Source organism: Diplotaxodon limnothrissa, linkage group LG2 (genome assembly GCF_057381915.1).
Source record: "Diplotaxodon limnothrissa isolate DT_005_m linkage group LG2, D_limnothrissa_male_GT1.1, whole genome shotgun sequence".
Lineage (NCBI taxonomy): Eukaryota > Metazoa > Chordata > Actinopteri > Cichliformes > Cichlidae > Diplotaxodon > Diplotaxodon limnothrissa.
The window spans coordinates 11360423-11385907 of record NC_140597.1 but is presented as its reverse complement, the minus strand read 5'-3'; the positions used below and the strand labels follow the sequence as shown (position 1 = coordinate 11385907).

The 25485-nt window shown below is 42.6% G+C and overlaps 1 protein-coding gene across 1 annotated transcript in view; it reads right to left on the bottom strand.

Moving 5' to 3' along the window:
* The window catches only part of mgat4b (alpha-1,3-mannosyl-glycoprotein 4-beta-N-acetylglucosaminyltransferase B), a 138982-nt gene that overhangs the window by 3126 nt on the left and 110371 nt on the right, over nucleotides 1-25485 (bottom strand). Inside the window, exons 10-14 of the mRNA XM_085360731.1 lie at nucleotides 15638-15768; nucleotides 14404-14511; nucleotides 7940-8133; nucleotides 7760-7838; nucleotides 3646-3733 (exon numbers count right to left, since the gene is read on the bottom strand). Of these exons, the coding sequence (XP_085216857.1) occupies nucleotides 3646-3733; nucleotides 7760-7838; nucleotides 7940-8133; nucleotides 14404-14511; nucleotides 15638-15768 (600 nt within the window). The remainder of the gene's footprint in view (nucleotides 1-3645; nucleotides 3734-7759; nucleotides 7839-7939; nucleotides 8134-14403; nucleotides 14512-15637; nucleotides 15769-25485) is intronic.

Here is a 25485-nt window from a genome sequence, read left to right as displayed (position 1 = left end):
CAGTGCTCACCTCCAGCCTCATAGTACATGCACCTGTGGTATAAATGTGGTATAACTCCTTTTTGAGATATTGCGCCTGAAAGCTTTTCACTGAGATTTTACTAGAAACACCTATAGTATAGACTTTAAAATCCTACATTGCCTCGCTCTGAAGTTATTGTGTTCACAAATTGTTCACACAATTGCATCACCCCACCCAGCCGCCCTGGTGGGACGAAAATACCCCAAGATTTTCACACTGAGGGGTAAAAACTGACCTCTTGATATACCTACTTTTGGCTCAGATAAAACATCTTATCTTTAACGAAGGTTTATTTGAATCTTTAACCTGCTTTTTTAGCATTTTAAAAGGGATTTTGAAGTAATTAAGGGATTGTTATGCTTTCTGTGCAGATTTACAGGGTTATTAAGACCCATTACGTGTTCCCACCATCCATTTATTGACCCCTGTGGTTCCAGCTTTCTCTGAGCCTGACTACCAGGAAAAAAGCCTCAGTCTCCATCAGACCCGCTCTGGCGTCCTGCCGGTATCGGGTCTTCCAGCAGAGGTTGGTTTCAGGGCAACTGAACCTCAACAGAGCAATAATCCCTCAGAGGATTTATTTACTAGGATTATCATGCTGGCAGTAATGCTTCCAGGTAGCGACTGTAATCCTGACAGAGAACAGCATCTGGGGAGCGTGTTATTGTTTATCACAGGGAATTATCTGATATTATTGTGGGTATTATGGTTTTCACTCAGTATCCAGACTCGTGTATACGGCTGTCTGAGAGCTGTCCCCAGAAACACAGATCACACAAAGGCTCAGAACATAGAGAATAAAAAATAATCAGACGGCAGTTCTTGGGCTGACATGGGAGCTTTCTTTTTGTTTCTCCTACAATAAACGCCGACAGAGGCGGGAAACAAATCTTTTAAGAGGATGACATTTTACACTTTCAGGCAACAAACAGCAGACTTCAGGTCCACTTCAAGTCTAGATTAAAGCACAGGAAGCAGAAAGGAGGACGAATAGAAATACTCGGGTATGAATTCTCCAGAATTCTTGAGCTTGATTAAATGAACTGAACCAAAGTCCATCCCAATCGTCTGATGGGTGATTACATTTTTAACTGAAACAATGCGAGCCTCGTGGTGGTGCTAGAGGAAAAGTGAAAACATCCAAGTTCCCATGCTTCCCCCTCAGGACTGATCTCTTTGTGAAGGAATTTTCCACAAAAATTCAAAGCGTGTTTAAGATGCCGAGCTTCTCAAAAATAAATTTATACAAAATAAAGTTTGAAGCGCCTAAAAGTTTCTGTAAACTTTTGATTTCTGTGGAAGTGACGGGAACATTGACCTTTCCAGGACAGAACCACGTGTTTGGGCTCTTTCAGGCTCGATGCTGGGACATGACAGACTGGAGGAGGAACCTGAACTTCACTGAAATGAAGTTCCCTCCTTTCTGTAGCCCACCCTCCTTCAAACATGCCGTTTAGTCCTGACTCTCTCAGACGGTTAATTCTCACACAGAAGATCTCACACACTGAAATTGGATGCAGGTCTCCTGAAGGCAGCACGATGAAATGAATAGAGTGAAGGAGCGCGGCTGGATCGATCCGCCGACTCATCTGAAAAATTGATGAAGGGGATAAAGAGCTGCTGGTAATTTATGATGTCAGCCCACACTGGCGCTCCTTCCACCTGCTGTAGGCCAGTATCTTCTTTCCCTCTGAAGTCCTGATTCCTTCAGGTGGATTCAAACATGCACAAAACAACGTCTTTCATGCAAATAATGAGAAAGACAAAAAGACGACTGGGGTCCAGAATAATCTAAAAGAGTAGATGAGCTAAATAGGCCAGAAGCTTCAATGTTTGCATTCATATAATAGAAACTGACCAAGGATGCTCGGTGCTCCCGATGCAAAGAACAAATGAGCAGATTAATTTTGTTCTGTTGGTTTTATTTCAGTTTTTATTTATTTTAAGTCAAATAACTTCACACAGCATGTCAGGGCACCTTAATTTATTTACTGAAGGTTCCAGTTAATCCTGCTGAAATCAGCCCAGCTGGAGAAAAAACAAATTCCAGTAATGAAAAGATAAATCTGACAGTCTGCCAATGTGTGTGAAACCCCGAGGCTACACTGAAAATCCAACCTGTGACATGAAATCTATTCCCGGCGAGTTTATTGATCGATTGACTGAACGCACCTACACACAGTCTCTAACTTTTTCTGCTTATTCTTTCATCTGCTCATTTTTACTTATAAATAAAGTTTACATTTTTACGAGCATCATCCTGCAAGGCCGGATTTCTACCAGATGGAAAGCGGACTGATGTAAGATCTCAGCACGATACCTGCCTCTTTACCTTCTCACATCCACAGTGGAACCAAGTTTTGGCCTTCAGCCTGTCAGTTTTTACAATCTAATGCAAAGTTTTCATAACAAAAGTTGTTGTTCAGCTCTTAAAGTTTGGAAAACACCAAACCTGTCAGGCTGCGTGCTGGTTAAAGATGTGCAGAACATCACTGTTAAATTATTCAATATACAAAAATAAAGGAGGAGAAGTTTGTGGGTTTTCGCCTTGTGAATCACGAAACCTCCACGAGCTGAAAAAATACACCAAATAAAAGCGCAGCGCCAAAGCCCGCAGTTCCTCTACTGTCCACCAGAGGCTCCAGCAGTCAGCCAGACCCCATAGACCACCATGTTAAAACTTTACAGCAGAAATAAACATGTTTAGAGCCTCATACAAAAATGGTTTTGGTCTCTGTAGATAATTTAATCCTTCAAAGCAACGGTACAGTTATAAGTCACCTGTTAAAATATTATATAGGGTTAAATTATTATGCTTTGTTAGGGGTGTGGCTTCTTTGACTGAAAGGTGGATGGAGACACAGGTGACTGTAGCTGCTAGCTGTCACCTCAGATCACTGGAGTCCCTGAAGTGGACCTCTTTGTGCTGTTGGAGCATCTTTAATAACATCATCTGACCAATAATATGGCTGCTGTGAGATTACTGTACTAACTGACTGTCTGAGATTCCAGTTTTTTTTTAAAATTTATTTTATTTGGATGTGACTGAGCGCTAATTATCAGATGTGTCCGTGTGTGTGATATGCCCACAGGATTTAAAATGGAAAGACTACAAAGCAGCGAGTGAACAGTCTATGGTCACAAACACAGATCATTCCTGAGAAAACAACTCAAAATATAATCAAAAATCAAATTAATGTGACTTTTTAGCGCACAGGGCTCAGATATTTGAAAGATCAGCTGTTCCAAGGTGCTTTCTTTACAATAATCCTTGCTGGGAGGTGAAATATTCAGCACTGAGCTCTGCTGATTGGCAGTTTTGTGGAGCTGCTTACAAGTACAGGTTCTTAAAATGGAGAACAGCTGAACTCGATCAGCTGTAAAGACTGCGTGTCGAAGTTCACTCCACAGCTCAGGAAGATAAAAGAGTAAAAGGAGCGTTTTCCCTCCCTGCAGATGTAAACTGTGACAGCTCATGTGCAGGGAAAGAGCTCATTACAGCTCCTCAAATGCAGCAGTCAGTCGCACGTCCTCAGCTGCTGCTACACCCATCACTTTATGATGATCGAGGAAACTCGGTGAAGCTGCACACAGCTGTCTGCTGTCTGTGTGCCATCACTCACCGATTCTGATGAAGCCGTCCTCGGTCCGGTGGTACTTTGGCGTTTTCTCCTTCCCTTCTATCAAGGCCTCTTTCTCTGCCTGGATATTCTGGAAGCAAACGAAACACCAGCCGATCAGTTAATCAATTAGATTATTTGACTCTGTGTTTGTATCGTTAGTGTGTCAGAAAGAAAACGCCTCATCATTCAATTAGAAATCTAATCTAAGGCCATTCAGTGAAAGCTGGAGAGTCTCAATTATAGTTATAATAAGGAGAAAACTCATTTTTATCATGGATCAGTTACATGTGCAATAAAAGCAATAAAAAAAAAACCAGCTCCTCTCCTCCAGCTATGTTTAACTTTTCTATTTAGATTCAGAACTTGTGTTTTCTGCAGCTTTGGGCTCATTTTACACACTAAAAGTTTAATAACTTCTCATATAATGGGGAAGGGATAGCTCAGTAGGTAGAGTGGTGGCCCCGTGACCGGAAGGTCGGGGGTTGAATCCACTGAACGGCTACCCTGAGGTACCTCTGAACAATCCCTACAAACTGCTCCCCAGGCGCCCAATGGCTGCCCACTGCTTCACTGAGTGAATGGGTTAAATGCAGAGAGGAATTTCCCCACAGGGATCAATAGAGTATACATTATTATTATTATTATTATGAATACAATAGCACCACGGTTAAAGCATCACACTATACTTGTAACATTAAATCAGGATTTTACTTGAAATAATGCAACACTGAGTACCCTTTTCTGAAAAACTTTCACTTTTTTCAGAACCTCATTTACCTCCTTAAACAATCAAAGCACTGTGGGGTGCATGTGACACACCTCAGGTCAACTGGATTTGTTTAACTTTAAAAAAACTACCAAAACTCTCCATTCTGACAGGAATAACAAAGCAAGGGTGTCACACATCCCTGAGGATAGCTCGTTTCCTCGTTCCTGGTAAAAAGCACAGCTAAATTCTAAGGTATTATGCAGAAGGGTTTCCAGGAGAAAGTCTTTTCTCTGTAAAAAGAAATTGCAGCACGGTTTAGATTTGCAAAGCTGCTTCTGAATAAACAACAAGACTTCTGGAAATCTGTCCCACAGCTAAAGCTCAGACCAAACTGGGTCATTAACAGGACAATGATCCAGAGCAGCGCAGCAAATCTGCAACGGTCCACTCAGAGTCCAGACCTCAACCGACTGAGATGTTGTGATGGGACCTTCAGAGACCTGTGCATGAATGAATACCGCAAACCTCAATGAACTGAAGTAACGCAGTATAGTGAGAAACTTATAGAGTCACACAGAAAATGATTGTTTCAGGTTACTGGAAGGACGTTCTGCTGAGTCACAGGATCTGTCTGAAGAAGCAACAAGAACGGAAACACAAACGCGAGTCGTTGACGAGACACAGGCGGAAACACTCAGAAGACAGACAGGAAATTTGTGGGAGCCAAGTTAAGATAGTTCATATGTTTTAGTATTTATATTTCGCTGTTGTTAAGCTTGTTTGTGTAATTAATAATTTAGGAAGTAAATGCATGTTTATGGTGGAACTAAAATTATTTTATTGCTGTGTTGGTTTGGTTACGTAGTACCATGAATACATGTGCCTTAAAGACTCGTGTTTATAGTAAAATCCGGGCATCACGGATGTATGCAAATTAGCGCATGCGGTGCGGGAGGGGGGAGAGAGAAAAAAGAGTTAATACGGCATAAACTATACGCGGCAGCAGGGTAGAACAGAGCCACACGGTTTTCCTACCGTAGTAGGTTATTTTGTTGAGGATAAGTTAAACCTGACCACTCCTGTAAGATGCAAACTGTGAAATAAATTTTTTGTTACATCTTTTCACATCAGAGTCCCGTGGAGTTCTTTTTCCTCTTCAAACTGACGTACGCGAGTGAAGCACGGGAAAACTGGTCTCACGGCTTATACAAAATGAATGTATAGGCGACACAAGAAAGAGCAACATTAGGAATTAAAGAGGATATTTTTTTAAAAACTGCACAGCTAAACTGAGACTGCAGTGCCGTTTGTGTCGCTGTTAGTGAAATACGACTGTGTATCTGATCAGCACTGCCACCGAAAGCCCGAACGCATCACCCCTCTGCACTTTATACATGTGTTTCACACCTGTTACCATGGTGATCTAGCCAGGTAAAAGAAGCTAAAGGGAGATCCTCCAGTGAAAACTCTGACTTTAAGCTGCTCACTCATTAACATTGCTGCTGTTTCTCGTGCTTCCTGTGCCGGAGTAACAGTACTCATAAAGGCTCTGGAGCTTTCCCATGTGCGCACACACCTGCACTGTTTCCTGTCCTCGCACAGACTGAGACGCTGTCCCGGCTGCTGATCAACTTCTGAATGGAGACGCTGCCTAAAGACGCACTCTGACATTTAAACCAACATCATTTTACCTGCTCTCAGCTGTCACAGCGATTATTCACACCTACAGCCTCAAAAAATCCAAACAATACCGCCGGTTCAACATAACGGTTTAAATGATCACATTACATACATATTAATATGATAATTCAATGACCTTTTCACCTAAAATTAATTCTTTTCAGCTCACCTCCATCATCCTCTTATCAGAACAGCTCAATTACTGACGGCTCCACTGACACATTCACATCATGTTTGAATCACAAATGAAAAAAGAGATAAGTGTGAATGAGAGGGAGGCAGGTGAGTGTAAATACGTGGGGTCAACCATCCAAACCATGAGAGGTGAAGAAAAGAAGGGGGTGGAACGGGTGGAGATGAGCATATACGGATATACTGATGGAGCTGCCAGGTAGGGGGACCTCAGAAAGGATGTTGTGAAGGAGGTCATGCAGAGGGTTGGTGTGACAGAGGGGGATGCTGGGATAGGAGGAGATGGAGGCAGAAGAAGACTGATCATTTTTGGACTCTTCTCAGGCGATGATCTGATGATAAAACTCGACTGCAGGTTTTCTGGGCGTTACTAACTCGATACACAGAAAAGCCGAAGCCCTTTGATGCCTTTACAACAACAGACATATGAGCTTCATATGAACTAAACCGATTCAGCTCCACAAACCACACTTTGACATGTTTCGGCCCCGGGAGCAGCCGCAGCATGGACGATGAAATTTCTAACAAATTTAGCATTAATCGTGTTTTATGCAGCCACGTTTTCTGGCGTGTACCTGCAGTTTTTAGGGCCATCATCCAGTCCCACCCCCTCCTTCTCCTCCTCCCTTCCTGCTCTTGGTCAGCATTACTGCAGCAACCGCCTCCCTCCTCCAGCTCTGGTCTGCACGTGTCTGTGTGCTCAGCTTCCTGTAAGCGCGTACCGATTCTTCTCCTCGTTTTATCTCTCCTGTTGATCTCGGTAGGAGCTCCTCTTCCTCTCAGCCCACCTCTCTCTGCCCCGCTGAGGCTCTCGGCTTCATTCAGCCTTTGTTTTACAGTCGACCACAAACAGAAAGTGGCAGTGATCCATCACTCTGCCTCCTTTTCCACACACCACAAACTGAATCTGTTCTCACTTATAGCAGGCACTCATGGCAGAGTCCGATATGGTCTCCTGCTATAGATGGAAATTAATCTCTCGGTTAGGGGCTTCCTGGATTACTCCGGTTTGTTTCAGCCTGCCTGCCTCGTCCTTGATGTTTCTAAAGGCTATGTTAACTTTGCACTCTCATCCTTTGCTGTCATTGTGATGGATACTGGGTCAAAAAGCAGAAATTTCACCCATCTATCCATTAAATGAAAACCTCATCCAATTCAGTGCAGGAGCCTATCCCGGCCGTCACAGGCTAACAGAGACAAAGACCAAATTAAACTGAACCTCACGCATGTCTTTGAACTGTGCTGGAGGAAGCACATGGAGAACAACCTCCTCACAGAAAGGCCTTAGCCTGGATTCAAACCCTGGACCTTCTCAAGGAGAGGTGATGCTGCTAGCCACCACACGAGTGGGCGAAGATTGTTCTCAGTTGACCCTCTGCTGGACCGCACCGAAATGATCTTTTAAGAAAGTAAGCACATCTAAAAGATTTTAAACTTCTATACTTTTACCCAAAACAGCTAGCAAAGAAGCATGTGGACACTTTAAGGCTTCCCAGGATGCCCCACCCATTAAAACTGTATCTGAACACTCACATCGAAAGGCAGAACTTCCACCGACGTGTTGAAAAGTTTGTCTCCTGGATGTTCGATGTTTCCGCTCCGGAAGAAAAACCTGAGAGAAAGAGAGAGAGGTGATATTTCAGTAAGAGGAGCAGGGACGGAGGGAAGACTCTAACCTGTGGTACTCCCCCTATCCCGTCCTTCGTTACTGACCTTTCGATGCGAACAGGTGTGAAGAATCGTATCCGTATGAAATCCCCCGCCACCGGGGTGAAGGCCCAGAAGAAGTCCTCACCCAAGTAGGCCTTCTCCAGGGTGAAGTGCTGGTAGGTCTTCAGACTGGTCGTCACCTCCGCCAGCGGGTTGGCGTGACCCTTATGGAGAGTCTGTTTCCCAAAGTCCTTATCCTAAAAAATCCCCCAAACAAACAGACATCACATGACTAAATCATTTCTTCAGTCTGAAGTCACGCCTTGCTGGATGCTTCTGCAGCTGCACGTCTGAATCACTGCACAGCTGACGCCACTGTGCAGTGACCAGAAGATAATTCGAACCGCTGGTATCATCGCCAGACGCGCTCGCTGTCCTTGATGACTAATCCACTTTCGCTTCAGTGCAGAAACCCTTCCGAAGAGCAACAGAAGCATGATGTCATGCTATTCTGGTGCACTTACAGAGACTTTTCGTATTCTGGATATCATTCAACAGCAGCACTGAGTGACCACGCACCGACCTCTGAACCTAAACTCATAACGCAAGACTGCCGCCAACAAAACGAGAATGTGATAGGATTTTAACTGCACAGACACAAACAGCAAGAAAACAGACTCAGTCCATCAGGATCTAATTCAATCCGAAGCCTTTATTAGATCACAATATGCTGTAAAAATCCAGCCATGCCACTCTGCTACCATACCACCTCGTCGTGGATGAAACATGAAATATTCACAAAACCTTTTCCACCTTTAGATTATTAATGAGAGCATTTCCCTAGTAGAAATAATAAGATTCATCTAATGAAGAACAATAAACACCTCTGTTAGTTTTGGAGTTTAAAGAATGAAGGCGACAAAGCAGTTAAACCTGCATTCTCATCAAATGATGTGGCATCCTTTCACTAACACCTTGCCGAGCCCATATCAGTACAGATATGATATTCTTCCTCATAGTTTTACAAAGGCATCACGTCAGCGTGGATACAGCGTCTATGTCGTTGATGCAGTTTGTTAACAGAATAAGTTCAGTGTGAGCAGGCACCGTGTCTGTTATGCTTCTACACTCCAATAACGTTACTCTCTGTGATAAACATGCACTGGGAGGCACAGCGCCCTTTGTGGTCAACATTTCATTACCAAATATTTGTGTTACAGGTGAAATGACAGCAGCAGCTGCAGTTCTGACTCCTGTCAGCAGTGGCGGTCCTAGCCCGTTTGGCGCCCTGGGCGAACACTCCCTCTAATTGTTATTGATCCCTTTACCCCTGGTCCTAAAGAGTATATTTATTTATTTTCTGACCTTTCTTATACTTATTGTTTGTTTACTTGCACTGCTGTAACTGGAGCCTCGTCCTCTCGTCTCTCTATATACTGGACCTATATAGCGGAGATGACAAAGTTTACTTTGACTTCAGCAGCGAGCACAGAGGGCTCTCACGCTCACTTTTCACGTATAGAATTTCGAAAAAACATTGGTGCAAATTATAAGTCTGTATCATAATGTCTGGCGTTTTCGTGTTTGGTGGTTTGTTTTTATTTTGCCAGTTGGTTATTAGATGCTGCTCCAGCCAGCCAGAGAACCCCCGCTGCCCCGCCCTCTCCTCTCTGTGTCGCAAGCACAGTGTTGGGAAGGTTACTTTTAAAATGTATTCCACTACAGATTACAGAATACATGCCCCAAAATGTATTTTGTAACGTATTCCGTTACGTTACTCAATGAGAGTAACACATTCTGAATACTTTGGATTATTTAATATATTATCATGCTGTTTACAACTACATGAATGTACTATTGCTGTGTGATTTATTACGATTACTGAAGGTCCGCGGCTCCCAGCTGTGGTAAAGGGACCTCTGGCTAATAGTCGGTCCCGTGTCGGGTTGTAGCCGAAAACTAGCTTTACTTTGTTGTCTGGGTCAAGTTTGCTAGTGAGAGACAGAGAGAGGTGTTGAAAGGCTGCTCCAACGGAGCTTATTATTTCGGAGAAAAACACAAACACTGTGTACAGTCGAGTCTTAATAGCTTACTTACAACTGGGCTCGTCAGGCACTCTTCTTGGCTGCAGTGGTTATTATTATATTTACATGCTTCCAGCTCCCGTTTCTGTTCGATGACAACTTGTACTTTTCCACTTTTCTCCCTCCTCACGCTCACAGACACATAACGGGTATGGCGGTCCATTCTCCCTGCAGCACGGGCTACACTGCCCATGAGGCTACGTTCTTTAGGGCTATGCCTGTAGCATTCTGCCTATTAGCTTAGCACAACAACAATAAAAAGGCGCTCTCTCACCCAGGAAACACAGAGAGAGAGCGTCACCCTGTAACCATGGCAACCGTAACGCTGCTGCCTGGAACAACAAAACAACAGCACAAGCAAAACCCAAACAGTCCTGACCCCTGACAATACGAAACAGGAAAATACCGCTGTGTAATCCATTTATTTCAACAAAGTAACTGTAATGGAATACAGTTACTCATATTTTGTATTTTGTAACGGCGGTACGTGTGTTCCGTTACTCCCCAACACTGCGCAAGCAGCCGGCGCACGTCGCAAACGGAGGGCGCCCTTACTCCCAGCAAATGGGCGATAGAAAACCGATCGGTGCTTATGCCATTCCCACTATGCGCTGGCATGACTTGGGGCCGCATGAGTATGAGCGTGTTTTTTTTGCCGATGCCCGTGATGCCGCCCGTATCAAAAACCGCTACTGCCTGTCGGGATCAGTAATGAGGAACAGGCAGGCAGAGCAACTGCTCCTCAGGTTTGCACAACTTTGTAAATCCTGCTGGTCACCTTCACAAAGCTGGAACAGGTGTGATCTGCTTTTTTAATGTTACCTGCAGGGGAGCATTGGCGTTGTCCAGGTCCTTCATCCTTAGCTGCCACAGTAACCACTGTAATGTCACTCAGTACTTTGTCGATCATACCTCAATGTCACCGTTTTTACCACCACCATGTTGAGTTTGTAGAACCAGAAGTGGTGCTAAGCTATCAGCTAATCCAGCTAACCTGGTTAGGAAGCTCTCCACATCCACAGTCACATATTTCTAATTAGCTAATTAGCAGTCAGTAGCATCCAAATAAAATCCTAAAACTGGAGCGTAGACTTCTCGGACAGTCTGTTACTACAATAACCTCACAGCATCCATATTGGTCAGATAATGTTTTTTTTTAAAAGGCTCCAACAGCACAAACAGACGCCAAGTTCAGGGGCAACGATTAGCTGAGGTATAAGCTAGCAGACAGCTAGCAGCTACAGCCGCCAACAGAGGCCACGCCCCTAACAAAATAAGGCTTAATACAATTTAAAGTGGTGAGTTATAATTAAACTCACACCTGTGGTGTGTGGAAGAGTTAAATTATCACAGACCCCAACTTAGTTTGTGTTTTAGGGTGTTAACATGTTAACATGTTCCAACTATTTATTTATGAGTGACTTATGTATGTATGTATATATATGTATATATTGTACTATTCTTAGTTAGTGTATTGTCTGTCTTGTCTTAATGTTGGTTTAAAATGGAGCACTGTAACAAAAAATAATTTCCCCCAGGGATCAATAAAGTATTCTGATTCTGATTCTGATTCTGCTGTAAAGTTTTAACTTGGGAGTCTATGGGGACTGACTCGCTGCTGGAATCTCTGTTGGACGTTAGAGGAACTGCAGCTTTTGGTGCTTCATCACTGGTTTCACCTCCAGAGGCTGATGCATTTGTGTAACAGTTGTGTGACTTTGTCTTGTTGTGGTCCTGTTTATGAAACTTGGTTCTCTCAGACATTGTAGAGTACAGATGTTAAAACACATCCCATTCAGTTTGCTGTTTGTGATGTGCGAAATGTTTTGGCTTTGTTCATCCGCTGAATGTTCTGTCAGAATATTTTTATCGTTTATTCTGCTTGATTTGAGGTTTTCTGTCTGAGCTCTGCCTTTCTGACCCTACCTGTCACATTTCTGTGAGGAGGATTTTATAACGTTTCTGTTGTTTGTGAACAAATAATAAAAGAGAAACTCAAATCTGAAGCTTTTCCCTTTTATAAACTTTTGCAGCTCAGCATCATATCAGGTTTTAAAAGAGCAAGTGATTGGTGATGTCTGAGACTCTCTTATAAGAAGCTCCTATTTTCAGATCTTAAAGTGGACCCGCTCTGCTTCTCAGTACTTCCTGTCATAGATCTGCTGTTCTAGCAGAAGATGTTCACATTAAACACGGACAAAGTTTATAATAATGAGGTCAGAGGTCAGGCTTTACTGTGCTTTAAATGCTCAGCTTCAGCAATTTTTTTCTGGCTGTGTGTGAGGGTAACCAATCAGACGAAGATCTCCTTAAAGGGGTGGAGCTAAACCAGTTTGTTTCAGACAGTGAGGAGCTGCAGCAAGTCTGGTGTGAGATACAGAAGGATGATTCTGAACTGTGAATCATGCAAAGCTGCTCGGGTGGAGCTCCAGACTAAAAGAAGTGTCTGAAGATAAAACTGAGGGGATGAAAAGAGGATGATTATGAGTTTAAACTCCGGTTAAAGGAACGGTTTGGCCTTAGAAATAATTCAGTCGTTCTCGCTGACAGTCAGTGAACAGATATTTGTTCAGTGATGAGTCCTTATACAGCAAACCAGCAAACTCAAACACCGTTACAGCTGAGTGTTAAAGTCTCTGCAAGCAGAGGTCAGGGGTTAACTCAAGACATTTAATGACTTTGGAGAAATAAAACTCTGAATCAGTTTTGTTATTTTCACTCCGTCCATGAACAAGTCTCCAGACTTAATTTTCCCTCTTAATTACATGACTCTACAGTCGAATAAATCCGACGTCCACTTCAATTCCTCCCATTATGACTTTAATTTTAAAACTCTGGGATGATTTTCTCTCTGAAGTGGTGAACAGTTCAGGCTGGAGGGTAATAGCGGAGTTAGCCTCCATAGTTACACGGCCCCATGCAGCCGGCCTCTGCGCTTCAATCCCCACAGCGAGGAGGCTCTGGGACGGGGCGGCCGGATCGATATCCAATTGATTAGAGCAGATTGCAGCACCAGTCAGCGGGCTAATATCCACCGCGCTTAACACAGTAATCAGAGGCATTAAACGGAGGCGCTCGGGCCGAGCTGCTGGCAGGAAGCGAAGCTGCGAACGACTGCAGAGGCTTTCAATCTTCATCTCTCCAGAGACGCTGGACTGAACTCGGACTGAACCTCACCCCGCTTCAAGCTCAGGAAACTCACACTGAGGCCGTCCGGGTCAGAGCTGAGCTTTAGAACAGAAGAATAATCTCTAAAATAATCTGAAATGACACCACGGGTGGCCACGCTGCCTCATTATAGCTTAAATTATAAAGAATCTTTAACTAAAACACGACTGAAAGATGTCGCCTGCCCCTTGGAAACAGATGAAATAAGCACCATTTGTCCACCAGCTCCACAGCGTGGCTGTGAGTCTTAAATAGATAACTATCATATCTGATATCATATCTCACAGTACAATAATATTGAATGGGTTGCATTGTTGTATTTTGTCATGTTTCTCAGGTCTTTGTCTGAATTTCTACGAACATTATTGCTAAGGATTGTCTTATTGCATTGGAGTCACACTGGGTTAAATATGTACACTTGGGTTTTAAGGGGTATTTATTATTTTCTTCTTTTTTTGGGGTTGTATGGAAGCCCCAAACGCAATTTCATTGTTCTTGACAATGACAATAAATAAATAAATACTAAATACTAAAATACTAAATACTGAGTCTACCTGAGATTCCCCAAAACAGACGTGACAACAAATCAAAGATCAACATTCACAGGACGTTTGTGCCAAACTCTTCTTAAAGGGTCAGCTGGTGCACTGCAGCAGACTGCAGCAGACTGCAGGCACAACGGGATTCGATTGTTTTGTTTTGATTTATTGACTTATTTCTGTCCTTTTTGAGACGAATCCTTTATTCGAAAATAAATATTTTAAGAAATTTGGATGGGGCTGGAAATTAGGTTGTAGCTCAATTCCAGTAAAGTTATGAGTTGATTCGGTAATAAGAGCAAAATCAGGATGTTAACCATGCTGCAAAAAGGACAAAAAGAAATCATTGGGACGCTCGACTGGTTGCCAGCTGGTTGTTTTCTGGTTATGTTCCTGTATTAAAGTGAGGCTGCTGAACGACTGCAGTAACTACGTCACGATTCATGGAGGAATTTCTGAATTTATGCTTCACATTTGTGAGGTTCTGGTTTTATTTTGAAGGTAAGCAGTTAATATGGATTTGTGTTTATGCAGATAACAGCAGTTTTGTGACGGGAGGAACAGGAAGACAAGCTGGAAAAACGTTCCTGATAAGTTTTTATATTCATGGATGTTTCCGTGTGTCTGCTGCTAATAGGTGTTTGTGGTCGTCTTCGGGAACACGAGGCTCACAGAGCGGCACATTTCCCGCCGTGATATAAATACAGCTGCGCTCAGAGAGATGCTCAGTCATTACCTTGAGTTTCTGAATCTTTCCAGCCAGGGACGAGTGGGTGCCGACATGCTGGAAGAGCGACGGCTTAAAGCGAATCCTCAGGTTGGCTTTCTGCCTGTCACAGTGTTTCTGAAAGACAGAGAGGGGGGAGATGCAAACAGGGATATTTACAAACACACAATCCTCCCAAATCTTCAACTACAAAGCATCCGTGCAGCAGCCCTGCAGTACGAACGCTGTCACGTTAAACCGCTTACTCTCAGGCTGGAAGCACGACTCACCCTGCTGTTAGTAAGGAACGAGGGAACAGGTACGCTCCAGTATTCACTGAGGAGACGTTAACCACTTTTAGTTTGAACTTTGCCCTTAGTACATTACAACTAAAAGTTAACTAAACTGTAATAAAACAAAACAAACCATAAAGAAAGGAGAAATCTAAAATACAAAGCGTCATTAACTGTTGTGAAGGAGTATTTTTTTTAACCCAGATAATGTTTAACCCGTTAGTAAAAAGTAATCAGCCAATGAAAACAAAGTAAAACTAAGCCTTCTGACTAATCCCACTGACACCCCTCCTCCTCCTCCTCAGGATATATTCATTTATTTCCAAAAATTCATGTGAGCACAGTTTGAATTTCACACTTTAACTGTGTTATTAATTACCACTGGAAAGGTTTCGGTTTTGAAAACCAGCTTTGAGTTCAAATAAACTGTTGCCACTTTGTTCAAAGTTCTGTTTCTCAGTCAGGAATTTGTGTCCATCGACAGAAGCAAATCAAACTGTGACTTTTTCACTTTTTTCCAGGAGACTGAGCTGAAACACTGCACACACTCTTTGTAACGCCAAAGCTGATTTTACATTCTGACTGAAAATCACACAAAGGCAGCAAAAACACATCAGTCACTTGTTCGCCACCAATATGCCCCACTACCGGATCGCTAACACATGATGTGCTTAACAGTGTGACACAGGTGCCACTCAGAAACAAAACAGCCTCATATGAAGCTCCGGAAAGTTGGAAAATTGTCAGGGCCAATAACAATCTGAAGCCTTCATCGATGAAAAGACTTCAAAGTGTTGCTGTTATCATACTGATGCACATGTGAGAGGTTTGGCAGCTGACAGAATGGTTAAAAGTATGAGTTTTTTTGTTTTTCTGGCTGATATTGTGTTATATACAGTAGATATCATGGTAAACCCTTCATTCAGTATTGATCTCCTCTGTTTTTGATGATTTCTGTTGGATCCACTCACCGCATCCTTCTCAGGGTTGCACACTTTGACCCACATGATGTGGTCCAGCAGCCAGTCGATGGGTTTGTCTTTGTAGAACATCAGCATGAACTCCACGATGAGCGACAGGTCCAAAGACTTAAACATCTTACCTGCACAGAGAGAAGCACAGCTCAGTGCAAGCCCTTCATGCATTTTGGTTCATCGAACTCTTTGACTTACACTCAGATATTTAGATAAGCAATGAGCTCCCCAACAGAGCTGCACTCAAAAAGCATGTTAGTGAAAAGATGCAGTGATTCAGAAACAGTTTGCTGGTGAGATTCTGGGACAGTATAAAAGCTCTGATTCCCGTCATCCAGCAGCAAGAAAGTCAGAAGTGAGAGGTCACAACAGCGGCGACACATCAAGATGGAGCAGTGACCTTTATTGTCATTCATCAGTGCCATACTTATATTTCATACTGCTGCTCTGTTTTCCTATGCCCAGAGGAAGTATTCAGATTCTTTATTTTTAGCACGAGAATCAAAACTACAAACTAAAAATATTCCTTTACGAATTAAAAAAGTATGAAAACAAGAAAAAAGAAATACATACAGAAGTAAAAGTACTCCCATTGCAGATAATGATCTACCTTAGCTGAGGCAGCTAAAACAAGACATTTGTCATATTTGTTTTAAGAATTTCAGCGGATCCTCCCAGTTATTCGGTCCATTTTGTTTTTCACTCATTTTGCTAATAGTGTGGGGACTCATGCCGGAAAACTTAATACTGTCACGGTCCTGGGTCGGGTCGACCCAGTATTTTGAGTTTCTTATGTTTTGGTTTATTTTGCATTATGGATTAGTTATTCTCTGGTGATACTGTTTTGATTACAATTATATTCTGATTCTTTAGTTATCTGATGATGATGTTGATGATGATTATTTCTGGTTTAGGTTTTGTTATCTTGCCCTTATGTTTGGTTTAGGTTGCCTGTGCTTAGTCTTCTCTGCCCGTATGTCCCTCTGTTTGTCCATGACGTCATTATGCCTGTTTACGAGTCTGTCTCTGTCTGGCGTGTGCTTCCTGTTTTATTTTGTAGGTCTGTGCCCTTTGTCAGTGCGTTCAGCTTTGTGCTCTCCCTGTCTCGTCAGTGTAATCAACGTCAGCCGTGTCTCCCAGCTGTTTCCTCTTTGCTCCGTTCACCTCTTGTATTTAGTGTCTGTGTCTTCCCCTACTCGGTGTCGCATCGTTAACGTCTGTTCACCCTCACTTGCTGCGTGTTTAGGATTTCCAGTCCTCCTGCATCTCTTTTTAGAGTTTTGTTTGCTTTTGTGAGTTTTATTTTATCTTGATGTTCTGCTCCAGCAATAAAGCTGCATTTTCTGTTTAAACCTCGTGTCCTGAGAATCCTGCATTTTGGGTCCACCACTCCTGCCTGCCTGCCACACAGCCGACCATGACAAATACCAACAAATTCAATTTGTTCTGTTAGTTGGTTTACTAATAAACAGATTTCACAGTGTTTCAAGTAACAGACATTTTGAATCTATGAAAACATTCTAGGCTCTTTCTTAAATAGAACAATCTAGCTCTTTTTGTTACTAGGAGAATGTTACAAGGTTCTTTTTTGAGAACATTCTAGGCTCTTTTTTTTTTTTTTTTTTTAGATCTATGAGAACATTCTAGCTCTTTCTTGAATCTATCAGAACAGTCTTATTTTCTTGATCTATAAGAATATTCCAGACTAATTTTTTGTAGCTGTGGGAACCTTCCATCAATATTTTACAATTTTGCATTTTGCACTAAAGGGCTGCATAATGAAATCAAAATATAATTGAAATGACCTGAATGTGAACACTCTTCCAGTGGTCTTCAGAAATGCAAGTCACCAAGTGCTTTACAAAGGCAAAAAACAGGCTGACATACAGAGACTCCTTCATTTATTTGAGAGATGCGTTGGGTTGTGTATTGCTGTAGGTAGTATTTTGTGTGTTAAAGTTGGAGTGGTCATAACAAAGAAGTATTTCCACAACTACAAAATGAAACTTTTGAAAGCAACTTAAGTAAAAAGTGCAACTCCTCCTTTCCCCGAATTCTTTATGACTTGGGTCAACGCAAAGCTAATACGAACCACAGAGACCCCGTAAACACATTAAACACATGAGAAACATGGAAATTATTTGGGGTTTTTAAGGTTTGAATGGTTCTTTTTCCAGGGTGGAGTGATTGCACAGCATTCATCATCAATGACTTAAAAAAAAAAAAACGAATTTCTTTTGTATTTTCTCAAATCATTAAACATGCTGCTGTATAATCCTTCCACCCTGGAAAAAGAGCCATTCCAAGAGCTCACTAAAAGCCCAAATTAAAACGATATTCATGCTGTTGATGAGTAGATGCAAAATGCTGACCACAACTCTAAATGTGACATACCAGTTAAAATAAAAACTGGAATCATTGCTTATTTGCTGTTCCTTTTGGTTACTTTTTGGTATCTGGTGGACTAGTTGCTGCCTACAGACGAATAGCTGTGCTAGTCAAAATTAAAGCAGCCTCACTCTCTCTGCCTGATGATTGCTGATTGGTTTATTTTCAATAATTATCTTGTTAGTTTCTGTTCAGCTGCTCCTGAAATCTGAAGGCATGTTAGAATAGTGCAGCAGGGCTGCTTATCCTTCAGATTTATCACATTTTTACTTCACCTCGCTGCGTGAGGGGAGCTGGAGCTTTATGCCACTGCCACTGTCCAGTTCATCCAGCTGCCTGAAATAACTTCTCGTCACTCAGCTCTTCAGTCTGCTTGTTTCTGTTGTTTTCTCTGCAGAGTCAGGCCGAGCTAAAGGAAACCTTCTCCACAAATGAAAGGTCAGAAAGTGAGCCGCACAGTCTCCAGAGACTGAAACAATGACGAGGGCGAATTAAAAGGCCAGCAGAGAGCTCTGCCATGCTCCTGCCCCTTCTACTCCGCCCTGATACATTTGGACAGTTGAACCTCTGGAGGGTCGGATGTTTGACGAGGCATCGGAAAAAAAACTGCCCCCTGCAGATGTGAACGAGGCTGAAGAGAGGCTAAACTTAGCAAATGCAAAACCCAAATTCAAACAGTTGAATTAGAGAGCAGCCCCGCAGCGCCACAGCTCTCCCTCCGTCTGATTTAATTCAGTGAGTCAGCTTCACCCTGATGAATTTATTAAAGCAGCCGCTGCTCACAGGCGACTCAGGGTCAGGGAGGATTCGTAAGGTCGCAGCCGAGGACCAGAGGGAGGCCCGGAGGTACGAAGAGGAGGAGGAGGAGGAGGAGGTCTGTGATGCTCAGACAGTCAGAGATGAGCACAAACATCCAGGTGTGAAATCAACATCATCCACCTCAGAGATGAGACTCATGCTGTTCTCCATCACACACGCCTCCCTCTGCATTCACCTCCCTCCCTCTTTCTACTTCTGTAGCCCTCGCTATCATTTCTCCATCAAATCAAATTTCGAACGAGCCAGCAGGAGCAGGAGGCGAAACGCTGCCAAAATCCGTTAAAGACAGGTGAACCCTGTAACCGATTCATTCAGAAAACAAACAGACTGCTGCAGGAAATGTTAGAAACACCAGCTCCAAATCCTCCCTCCTCCCATCACCGCCGACTGCTTCTGCCTCTCATTCTGCTTCATTTCTTCTTCTGCTTTGATTTATTCTGGAGCATCTCAACACACAGCGGCATGCTGTTAAAACACCGACATCAATCTCAAGATTTCCAAACAAATCTAACACCAAACTATTTCCTGTTTTGTTTTTTCTAAACACTGGCAGATAGTAGCCTCAGCTCTCAGTGCTGGATGTTGCTGGTTAGTGACTGCAGTGCCTCTAACGTCCACTAGAGGAAGCAGCAGCATGAGCAAGTCCCCATAGAAATAAACAGGCTAATTTCATGTGAAGTTTACAGTAATGATAGCTTGGTTTGGTGTAATGGTTACTGGCATTTATTCAGATTTGTGACAGAATTTAAGTCGTCCTGAAGCGGCAGAGCAGCCCAGACCATCACACTACCACCACCATGTCTGACTGTCGCTGTCATCTTTCTATGAAATGCTGTTAGTTTGATGCAGATGTAACGGGACTCAAACCTTCCAGGTCTCATCAGTCTCGTCAGTCCACAGAATATCTTCCCAGAAGTCTCGGCGATCATCCAGATGTTTTTGGCAGATGTGAAACGAGCCTTCGTGATCTTCTTGCTCAGCAGTGATTTTTTTCCTTGGACTCTCCCATGGAGGCCATTTTTGTCTCTTTCTCATGGTGGAGTCATGACCTCTGACCTTATCTGAGCCGAGTGAGGCCTGCAGTGCTTCAGTGTTGTTCTGGGTTCTTCTCTGACCTCCTGGATGAGTCGAGCGCTCTTGGAATAGTTGGAATAAGACCGGCTGCTCCTGGGGAGCTTCATCGCGTTCCAGGTTTTCTCCATGTGTGGATAATGTCTCTCGCTGTAGATCACTGGAAACCCAAAGCATTAGAAATGGCTCTGTAACCCTTTCCAGACTGATAGATGTCAGAGACTTTGTTTCTCAGCTGTTTCTTTAGAGTGTGGCATGATGTGCTGCTTTTTGAGATCTCTTAGTCTGCTTTACTTTGTCACACAGTTTCTACTTAAGCGATTTTGTGATCCAGCAGTGATCTGGCCTGGGAACGGCAGTGAAACTGTGTTTAATCACAGTTAATTCATACTTTAGCAAGGTGTTACTTTGGATATTCTTTTTTACCTTTATAGAAGAAATAATCATTTCAATTTTTTAAATTTATTTTATCTTTGAACCCTAAAAGAGCTCATCACATCAGCCGTAACTAATCAGACGATAATTGTTTTTGCGGATATGAGGAAAGAATTTAAGCAAAGCAAGTATGACGAAAACTGTAAAACCTGTCCGGAGATCCAATTGTTGAGCACATGATTAAAATCTGTTATAACGTGAGAAAATATTTCAAAGAAACGGTCCGTCTTGGTGTTCCTGTGGCAGATGCTACATGAAAAGTTTGGGCTTCTAAAAGCTTTAAAATATTCAAAATCCTCCAAACTCTGATGATGTCTTTTTAAGACCTGAGGCATAAATTAAATTTGAATAGAAACTTTTTTTACTTTCACAGCCAAGAAGTTTAGTGAGCGCATTGTGTTGATGTGCTTTTACCGAACGCCCACAGACACCTGCCGAAATAATGAAAGCACATCATATCAGCTTATTCTCTGTTATTCATACATTATAAATAAATACATAAATAAATAAATAACAATTTCAAACTAAATGTAGTGGCACACGGAGCCAAAAATCATGCAGACACTTTCTGAACCGCATCGTGTTTTAATTTTAAATAATTATTGCACTTGTTTGGTTTAATGTGTTAATCACCTTCATTATTTCCATTATTATCAGAGGCTGATGCGAGCGTGTCCCTGAGCTGGATGCTCTTCATCACCTTCTGTTGCCCAACACAGTTTTTCCTCTTTAAAGAGAACAAAGGCCGTGTGATGAAGGCACAGAGTGACTCTCACCCCTTCATTAACTTCACTGTCACACGACCCACAAAGCAACAGTTTCATCAGCCTCCCGCAGCAGCAGGATTACATCTGAGGATTTCGCTTAATGATGTCCCCGTGCAGCGCAGACACACAGCGACGTGAGTGTACCCTCACCTACAGCACGCTCCACTCTTAAATAACAGCGTTAAAGAGATTTTCATCAGAAAACTTTGACGCTCCTGTTGAGCCAAGAACATAAATCCGTTTGGATTGTTTCCTGCGTCCCTCTGGGTTTCATAACACACATAATGATAATTGATTGTTTTCTGCTCTGCAGTTAGCACAATCAATAATTCACAAGTAAAAATGTTTAATTTCTTTTGATGGAGAAGCTGCACCTGAAGCGGAGACGAGGCGGCGTTCCGATGACTGCAGAGCGTCTCCGTGGAGATGGATCTGTCTGGATAAATACTGACGTTCCTCCAGAGATCCTGCGAAGCAATTTAGTCCCGAGGCTTTGTATTAAAATGGGGGACAGTAAGAGCGAGAGGATTTAACACATCAAAACAATACGGCTCACTTTGAAGGCTTCAGCAAAGCCTGCCAGCTTTTTGTACCGAGCTGTATCGCGCTTCCTGAGAAACGTTCAGACTCGCCGACACGTGTACAAATCCACTTTCACTGCGCATCAGCATTTCTTAACCGGACTCATGAAGGAATCTGTCAATGTTTCAAGCTTAATGTGGAGAGGACCCAAAAGCAGAACTCTTCCTCTTCTTCTTCTTTCAGCTGCTCCTTTCAGGTTTCACCACAGTGGATGATCTGTCTCCACCTCCTCCTATCCCAGCATCCTCCTCTTTCACACATCCTCCTTCATTGCATCCATGAATCTTCTCTGAGGTCTTCCTCTTTTCTTCCTGCCAGGCAGCTCCAGTATATCCACTCTTCCTGAGCTGTCCCTCTTATGGACACATTTCTAATCCTGTCCATCCTGCTCACTCCCAGTGAGCATGTTAACATCTCCAGCCCAGCCTCCATCATCTCCAAAACATCCATCAGAGCAGGTCTCATTACCATCTTGTAAACCTGCCCTTTCACTCTTGCTGATAACCTTCTGTCACATGAAGTAAAAACAGAACCAAACGCTGCACAGCATCATAAATACTCGGGGTCAATAGAAGAACAATGATGCAACAATGAGGATGCAGCTGCAAAATGCGAGATGGGAATAAAAGTTTTGTGCAGCTGTGTGATGTTGCTGATATTTTTTATTAGATACCTAAGTCAAAAGAAAGAATCTGACATAGAGCCAGCTGTGGTCAACAAGCAGTTTCTGTAAAGTCACATTCAGCAATACCCAAACACTTCACGTGGAGCTGTTCATGAACATAATGTCTTCCTCTCCACTGAGAATGAAGACGTCTGCATCCGAACCAGAAAAAAAAGGACTGCAGCAGAAACAGAAACATCAGGAGAAATTTTTTATGCTGGTCCCTGTACATAGACGTAATGTAGGAAAAATTTACCCACAGTGTCTGTAATTAAGTCCTCAGTCACACAGTCCTCAGAGACCATGTGGTAACTGCCTGACAACCATCAGCTATTAAGGAAAAAATTGTCTTCCCTGAACTGTTGTGAGTGTTTGCTGGGAGCTGCTACGAAATCAGTCACGCAGGCCTGAAGATGGGCCCGTGACCCGTGGTAACCTGTGGTTGCTAGGGAAAAATGAGCATTCTCCAACTCGTTGATGAGTGGCTGCTACAGGTTGTTGTCATGGACTCTGAGAAACTGGTTGCAAAGTGGTTTGGAGTGTGTTTGTATGGAAGACACTGACAACGACAACAACAGTCACCTCAAGGTAGGGCTGTGCGATATGACAAAAATCTCATATCCCGATATAAGACATTTATCGTCCTGACAACGATATAAATCACAAAAATGTAATATTTTCTGTAAATTCTGTGAATCTCGGGCAGCTCGACTTGCGTTTAGTTTTTCCAGCTGGGCGTCCTTTTCCTGGATTCGAGTGTTTTAACTGATGTATGAAACGATACATTTTTAGACTTAAGTTGTAACGGCCACCATTTTCTCTTAAAGTTTGAGTCTAAAGGTTTATTTTTTAGCACCTGACGGCTCGTTTTTTGCTTCTCATCCGTAAACTCTCTGCATACTCTTTCATGTGATTCAGTTTATTTTGAAAAGTCTCAACAGGATCTTGAGCTTTATTGTGAAAGGTTTACGTGGAAAACAAACAAGCGGACAGCGGAGCCGCGCGATGGTTTTACCGTTTTATCGTTGCTAACAAAAACATGTAAAAACAGGCACTTGTCCGCCCATAGTGTGGTTATATTAAATATAAGAGAAAGAGAGAACTTTAATTAATATAGCCACTACAGTGACCATCAAAACGATGAAAAATATTGCTGTAAACAGTTTATTTTATGACACCACGAAACAAACGATAGCATAATAGGAAACGATAGACGTTTTTATATTGTCATCCGATATACATCGTTATATGAACAGCCCTGCCTCAAGGTGCTTTATACTGTAAGATAAAGCCCATATAATAATACAGAGAAGACCCCAACAATGACATAAACCCCTATGAGCAAGCACTTGGTGACAGTGGTAAGGAAAACTCCCTTTTCAGTGAGTCAGGAAAGGTGGCCATCTGCAAACATTCACCAGATACTCGCTGGGCTTCGGTGAAACATGTGATGCCTGAAAAGGCAACCCTTTGTCTTCAATGTAAAAATTATGCTTTTACTTTGAAGGTTTCACTACCGCTCAGCGTGTTTTCAGACAAGCTGGTCTTCCCTGTGGGAATCTACTAATGACCAAAGTAATCAAAAGGATGTTTTCAGTGTAGCACACTCTGTGCGACCAGTTTCACCCGGCAACCACTTGCCAACCAGTTGAGGACTGGTTTCATTTTTCTGGGTCACTGTCCGCAGCATCTGCCTGACACTGGCATCCTCACGACGCTTTGCTTTGTAATGTTTTTGACTGGTCAAACATGCGTTTGTCACCATCTTGCTCAGGATTTAGAACTGTAATATTCAATTTAACATTATAACTGTCACAGATACTGTCCACATGGGGTGAGCATGTTGTTTATTCCTATTTTAATGTGCAGCATTTGAAAACACCCGACTCAGAAAACCTGGTAAAAATTCAGTGAGTTATGATGATTTTGGATCTGGATAAAGATAATTATGGATCGACCTTCTACCTCAGTCCACCTCAGCTGTATTTTTATGTATTTATGTTGGTTTGGAAAGACTGAGCTTGGGTTTGATTTTCTTGAAATTAATTTATGTGTCAGGTCTTTTGATATAAATCTCCATGGAAGTCCTTATTTCTAGGTGTTTTTTCTTTGTGTTAATTGTTTTTAATAATATAAATTTACTTTCAGGTTTTCCGTGCTCTTTGAGCTGCGAGGGCCGTGGGAATTTATCACATTAAATCACACATGGATTATTCTCAGCAGCTGTTTCAGTCCTGATCAACCATCAGTCGAAGCAAATTAACGGCGGCTCTGGTTAGGAAGGAGAGTTTACTTTTTGGGCACTGAAGGTCTGAACTTTCAGCACAAATACACGATTAGTAGGTAGCAGCTTCAGGATTTAATTACAGAGCGTGTTAACGTGACGAAACCTCTGATCTCGCGATTTCAGGTTCTGTTACATCGGCTTATCTGTCAGCGCTGGAAACAGTTCTGAGGATAAATCCTGACTCTGGTTCCAGGCGAATAACGCCGGTGTTCCACGTGCCGCCGACAGCTGATTGGATCCAGGAAGAATTCATTGATTAGACCTGACAGAATAATTAGAAGGCAGATCAGATGCAGGCTGATGCCTCAATTAATCTGCTGGATTTAATTCATGAGTCAGATGGAAACTTCACATCCTGTCAGAGGCAGCGAACCTCACTGCTTCCATCATCGCCTCAGTCGTGAAGCTTAGAAGGTGTGGAAATGTCCGGCCTCCATTGTCTGGCCACTCAATCCCTGAAATGTGCTCTCTGGCAACTTTTGTTCTTATATATGTGTGAATATGTATGAATCAGTATTAATTACACTGGTCTGCAAAAACCAAAGCTAAATATTTATTGTTTATTGCTGGAAACTTCAGACTGGCTCTTTATCGGTTTACACAGATATGACTTAAGCTTCCACGTCATGGTTTTGAGCTACAGATCACTGATGTTTACACTGACTGGAATTTTAACTTTTCCTGCCAAAATAATTTAAAATGTTTGCTCTGAAAAGAAATCAGGAGAGACTTAAAGCAAATCTCTGTAAATTCAGACAAAAATAAAACGAGGTCAGCGTGGCCAAAAGCGTTGCTCACATCCGTGTCTCTTTTCAAAACCCAACAGTAGCCA